The sequence below is a fragment of the Mizuhopecten yessoensis genome, unplaced genomic scaffold, assembly GCF_002113885.1.
Source record: "Mizuhopecten yessoensis strain PY_sf001 unplaced genomic scaffold, ASM211388v2 scaffold715647, whole genome shotgun sequence".
Classification (NCBI taxonomy): Eukaryota; Metazoa; Mollusca; class Bivalvia; order Pectinida; family Pectinidae; genus Mizuhopecten; species Mizuhopecten yessoensis.
In genome coordinates, this window is record NW_018479721.1 from 1055 (window position 1) to 7986 (window position 6932).

At 37.2% G+C, this 6932-nt stretch overlaps 1 protein-coding gene across 1 annotated transcript in view; it reads left to right on the forward strand.

The window, feature by feature from the left end:
• Nucleotides 1-201: 201 nt before the first annotated feature.
• LOC110441173 (endothelin-converting enzyme 1-like) overlaps nt 202-6932 on the forward strand; it is a gene marked incomplete at its 5' end in the record, with an annotated part of 21557 nt that continues 14826 nt past the window's right edge. Inside the window, 4 exons of the mRNA XM_021484270.1 lie at nt 202-348; nt 3630-3719; nt 5024-5160; nt 6761-6779. Of these exons, the coding sequence (XP_021339945.1) occupies nt 202-348; nt 3630-3719; nt 5024-5160; nt 6761-6779 (393 nt within the window). The remainder of the gene's footprint in view (nt 349-3629; nt 3720-5023; nt 5161-6760; nt 6780-6932) is intronic.

Genomic DNA, 6932 nt, shown 5'->3' on the forward strand with positions numbered 1-6932 from the left:
AAGGATCAATGCTACATTTCGATATTTAATACGTATTCAACATGCCACTTTGTTACAATGAATAAAAGGAGTTATGCGTGCCGAATTGTTCTGACCTTGAAATACTATTTTTTGTTTCCTTTTGGTACTTAGCATCAACCGTTGACCCGTTTTTGTACGTTATTACTTTTTTATGGTATTTCATACGTTTCTGTTCTGTAGTATCGGACTGACCTCCGGAAGTTGATGATGACCTTGGCAACTTTCATGTTACGGGACGCCAATGTCACACTAGACGAGGCAACAAAGGCCGAGAGACTCAACACGTTCATCGACGACGCCTACTACGTGGAGTCCATGTTGGCCAATGTAAGCCTAGAGCAGTGAAATGGCTGTGTATCTGTATTCTGTGTCACACCCATGGTCTTTTAATAGTGTTAGATAGCGCTAATTACCTTATTTATTTATAATGAAATATCCAATTTATAGCAAGAATATAAGAACCTGATTCCTAATCCTTCTGTGAACATTATATATCATATAAGCTTCTTACGTATATTGTTGTTGGTGATCACACAAATAACCCATTGTCACGCGGATTAGCTAAATCACAGATCTATAACCACAGATCAAGTGTATCAGTTACTGACTCGAGAGTAGAGTTACCGCCCCACAAGTGTACTAATAAAACCATGGTTAATTGTGGAATTCTCGAGTTAAACCGCTCACTTCACACATGCTTCCATAATAAGCGTATACATTGCAGAAAGGGGATTGTATAGCACCGGACATGTCATAGTGCTAATCAACCCAATAAATCACCCTGTTTAAGTGTCAATTTTTGAAAACTCTAATGTTTTGAAGAACATTGAGTCGTAAAAAACCGTCTAAATCTAATATCGATACATATCTAATCCTATTTTACTTCATAGCATGACACCGTATGATCAACTTTACGGAAAAATCTTTGTTCCATCCGATGGAAAGGTTCTTCAAAACCTATTTCATCCGTACCATTAACCGTCCATCGCTTCTAGCCGTTTTGTTTCGGAGCTACTGCCCCATCCTTTGGGTTTGCTATTCTGATATATACATTCGTAACAACACATTGTTTTTAATAATTCAGACGGTAACATTTTGATTTATTACGTTTTTTGTATTGTTAATAGATTTTACAAACAAATGAATGTGTGTTTTTTTTACCTATATCTGATATAATTTGTTGTACAATTTTTTTTTAACATTTACCATGCAAAATGGAGTACGACAATTTAGATTTCATGGTAATATGGAATATGAATAAATGCATTTTTTTATATTTCTGAAATGAGTTATTTTTTTCATATTTATAATCTACAATGTTTAGCCAATATACAAGTAAATGGTTTGCAAAAAGGGGAATAAACTCAAAACTGTCTGCATATTGTAGGCTTTAGTCATTTTATTGGACTCTGAACATGGGATGTACTCATAAAATGCCTCAAAACTGGAAAATATGGGGTAAAAGTTCATAAAAAATTGGGAAATAAAAATATATATTTTGTTCACTTCACAAGAGTTTTTGCTTTCATACTTATAAGAAATGCATTTCTGCTGGTAAAGTTCATATAGTGGGTTGCAGCGTCAATGTAAATCTATGTAAATATTTACATACTGAATGTCAGGCCCAGTTATCCTGAACTCTTCTAGTTGCTAAGCAAAAGTAAGCATTCAGGAGTGAGAGGTTCTTTCCAAAAGTGACAATTTAGTGAAGAAAGTTTTCTTTTTAAAAATAGAATCACAAAATTCTTCATGATAATGTAGTTTTATACTCCTTATGAACAATTCAAGTTGAGAAATAGACAAGAGACAATGTTTCTTGGCGTTCTTAATCTGTAATGAGGAAATCTTTGACAGCCCGGTACTGTATATGTATTGCGCTATTTCAGTCGTGGCTATATTTATCATTAGCTTTCCCAAAAGAAAAATATGACCACACTTAACGTTGGCTTCAGATCATGTCATTCTCAACTAAGTTTCGTTAGGAGGTACATATTCTCAGTATCTCATCGATTTTAAGGGTGTTATTTGACTGGATAGCCCATTTAAGGATAAAGTATCACAGCACAAAATACCGGAAACAGATATCTAATTCTAACTTCAAGACTCTACCGTGGGCCGCCACTTTCCATTTGTTTGTATTAAACGTCCATCGATCTATACTTATGCTGTATCTAGTCTCGCGAAACTGGAATATATTGTAAGAGGATAAGTTCGTGAATATACACACGATGTATTACCGGAAATGAATCACGGCAACATATAAAACCGAGAACAAAATGGCTTGATATTCCGCAAACACCAAGTAAAGTGATCGTCATTTGTTATATTGTTTGGGTGTTAATTTTTGATAAATTGTTTTTCCTTATCATGAATGACAAGTGCATGAATGAATCATTATTGAATATCACTACCTATACACTGATATACGAGCAAGCACCGCTGTGTCGCCCACGTGCATCAACAGACGAACACGTGACCAAGTATCTCAATTTGTCACAGTGATGAATTCGGTCTAGTATCCTTGATACGATTATTTTGTCATGGTCTTTACGCAGTGTTAACCATGTCTGATTCCCCGCGTATGATTTCCTTTCATTTTCTATTTAGCTCGCCTTTTACTGAACATTTGTTCTCTACAGCTATTTGCTATCTTACAATATATATATGCAATAGGCGAGCTATGCTGTTCTCCAACAGCTCTTGTTAATTATAGTACTAACATGTTGGATGTTTATGTGGATATCAAAAATGAATAGTTGGCTACCAACTCTTCCGAGCTGCAGCCAAATATCTGGATGTTGTTTATATCATTGATACTCGGCACTGTCTGCTGTTGGTTTTGTACCCGATAGAATGGTGATGGCTTTAGATAGATACTACTACAACATTAACAATAGTTTTATACCAAAATATCTTACAAGATATTTTTTTGTTATATCAACCACGTAAACAGTCAAATGCATTTCGTGTTTTGGGGTAATCTTAAGGTTTAAGTTTTTGGGCAATTGTTTTTGTGAAGTGTTGGACAACTACCATCAATATGTTGGATGTTTATGTGGATATCAAAAATGAATAGTTGGCTACCAACTCTTCCGAGCTGCAGCCAAATATCTGGATGTTGTTTATATCATTGATACTCGGCACTGTCTGCTGTTGGTTTTGTACCCGATAGAATAACGACATGTTTACGAAACAGTCTTCCATGTATACATAGACCTAGGTCTCTGATGTATACCACTGAGATAACAACTCTCTGGTGACGTAGATTATGTTCAGTTTTATGTTCAAATATACCCAGCAATATATAATTGGTTCCTTCATATGTTTTAAGGTAGAAAATACATATGATATAGCTCATGGTTCTCCAGAATCCAATTTGGCCCGTGTAATAATGCACTTGTTGAATTGAGTAGCTGGTAGAAACGACAATGACGCGTGTCAATATCGTAGATACCCAATGAGTGTATGGACTTCAAGGATAAGTGTTCAGCAGTATTAAGGAAGTTGAACAACTATTTTACGTTGAATGTCTTTGTGAAAGTAGGAAATACGTTTGAAACAGCAAGTTCAATTTATTATTATTCTCAACAATTTTCTCCCATTTTCAGATAACACTCAATAGTCAACCCTCATATAACCCACATGCCGAAGAGGAGCGCGAGACATTGCGAGACTTTGACACTGTTACAGGAAATGCTGTAAGTACAGTATAACTTATTGTTTACAGACGTTGTTAATTTGTCGTTTTAGTACTACTATAGTGTCGTTATGCTTTTAACAGCTTTTAGTTTCGTTGTCAATATGATTGCCAACTGGCACGTGACATTGAAGCGCGCTGTGAATGCCAACTGGCAAGTGTCATTGAAGCGAGCTGTGAATGCCAACTGACACATGACATTGAAGCGCGCTGTGAATACCAACTGAAGGTGTTCAATACTTATATTTTCTATTTATAAAAATATTTGAAATACATCTTTTTTTAATCAAATTCAGCATTTCGTTCAAATGAGTACACAAATGAGTACATGCATGGTATAATCTTGTTTAAATGATGCAGTAATAGATCAGGCATTGGCAAGAAACATCTCCTAAAGTCATTCGTCTGCAGTAAGTGATGTTTGACATCAACAATAGTTCAACAAGCCGTATAAGCCCGGCGGGGACAATGATGTGATATCGTTACTCCTGACCATTAGTAAGGGACAACACGCACCACGTGCCTCACGTGTTACTCCAGTCACGTGTTACTCCAGTTCTACAGAGTTCTAGTGTAACCGTTTGCTGGAGTGATGACCGTATTAAGGACATGCTGTGGTTCATGCTATGGTTTCGTTGTTTTGATTTAAACACCTCAGATAACACCTATCACTGAGCGTATACCGCTGCTTTTGTTGATTAACACATACATATTTACCGGTACACATCGTCACCTACGCTGTATACCATTACTCATGCATATATAAGTGTTCGTTAACCAACTTCCTTAATCATTTGTTCAATACAAATGATATCTTTAATTGATCATTTTTATTTACAGTTGACATAATTTATACTTAATTCGACTGGCAATTAAAAAATATTTTTCAGGTCGTGTTCTGTCACGAGTAATTCTGTATTTCCGATGTAGTTTGTTTTTTAATCTGGGTTTCCTCTCCTGATATTGCCTCACGTCGGTGTTGTGTTCGGGATATAGAATAGAGTAACAGTTTACTAAGTTTACAACAGTGGCGGATCCAGAGACCTATATCTGGGAGGGGGGTTACATTTCCAGGGGGGTTTCCATGTGGGGGAAAATTGAGGCAAATGGTGAAAATATATGATTTTTAAAGAAATATAATCTCAGGGTGGGGGTTCCTGAAGCCTAAAAATACCCTCTGGATCCGCCACTGTAGAAGTAAATATGATTTATAAATTAACACAAACCCGATTTCGAAGGAAGTCAGAAATGGATATCTGAATACAAATATCAATTAATAAATGGGGCTATGGTTTGGTTTTACAGATCGACTTCACCACTATTCTGACGAGCATGTTTTCGGAGGCTGGCCTGAGGGAGAACAGCAAGGTGGTGCTGTACGAGAAGGACTACTTGATCCAGATGTCTACCCTGGTGGGGAATCTAGGTCCCAACAGTACCAGGTCGGCTTACTTGTCACCTCCGTTAAAATTTCAGTGAATAATCAGTATCAGGAACCGTTAATAGAACGAAACATTACCTAGAAGGCAAATGATAGTCCGGGAAACCCCCCAAATTATACTGTATTAAATTAAACCTTCTCTTCACGTCTTATGAGACAAACGTTAGATGCGAACATTTTGGTGACGTCATGCTGTTCGAGGAATCTGGTTTGCACTGACGATACAAACACTTCAATATCAAATTATAAGAAAAACTCTATATTCAGGTCAGTTTTAATTAAAACATTAGAATGCCACTTGGTATGGAATAGAACAAGGTAGAGACACGTGTTAGACCGGAATAGACAAAGGCAGAGACAAGTGTTAGACCGGAATAGACAAAGGCAGAGACACGTGTTAGACCGGAATAGACAAATGCAGATACACGTATTAGAACGGAATAGACAAAAACAGAGACACGTGTTCGACCGGTATAGAACAAGGTAGAGACATGCCTTAGACCGGAATAGAAAAAGGCAGAGACACGTGTTAGACCGGTATAGAACAAGGTAGAGATACGTCTTAAAACGAAATAGAAAAAAACCCCAGAGACACGTGTTCGACCGGTATAGAACAAGGTAGAGACACGTCTTAGACCGGAATAGATAAAGGCAGAGACACGTGTTAGACCGGTATAGAACAAGGTAGATATACGTGTTAGACCGGAATAAAACAAGACAGAGACACATGTTATACCGGTTTAGACAAAGACAGAGACACGTGTTAGACCGGAATAGAAAAAGGCAGAGACACGTGTTAGACCAGATTAAACGAAGACAGACACACATGTTATACCGGTTTAGACAAAGACAGAGACACATGTTAGACCGGTTAAGACAAAGACAGAGACACATGTTAGACCGGTTTAGACAAAGACAGAGACACATGTTAGACCGGTTTAGACAAAGGCAGAGACACGTATTAGACCGGTTTAGACAAAGACAGAGACACATGTTAGACCGGTTTAGACAAAGACAGAGACACGTGTTAGACCGGTTTAGACAAAGGCAGAGACACGTGTTAGATTGGAAAAGACAAAGGCAGAGACACGTATAAGACCGGTATAGAACAAAGTAGAAACACGTTTTAGACCGGTATAGAACAAGGCAGAGACAGTGTTAGACCGGAGTAGACAAAGACGGAGACAAGTGTTAGACCGGAAAAGAATAAGGCCAAGACACGTGTAAGACCAGATTAGAACAAGGTAGAGACACGTGTTTGACCGGTTCCTGAGTAACTACTTGGTTTAACCCTGTATACAGTATCTAATGTATTACCTAGGATCATGAGTAACTACCTGGTTTAACCCTGTATACAGTATCTAATTGATTACCTAGGATCCTGAGTAACTACTTGGTTTAACCCTGTATACAGTATATAATTTATTACCTAGGATCTTGAGTAACTACCTGGTTTAACCCTGTATACAGTATCTAATTTATTACCTAGGATCCTGAGTAACTACTTGGTTTAACCCTGTATACAGTATAAAATTTATTACCTAGGATCTTGAGTAACTACTTGGTTAAACCCTGTATACAGTATCTACTTTATTACCTAGGATCCTGAGTAACTACCTGGTTTAACCCTGTATACAGTATATAATTTATTACCTAGGATCCTGAGTAACTACTTGGTTTAACCCTGTATACAGTATCTAATTTATTACCTAGGATCCTGAGTAACTACCTGGTTTAACCCTGTATACAGTATATAATTTATTACCTAGGATC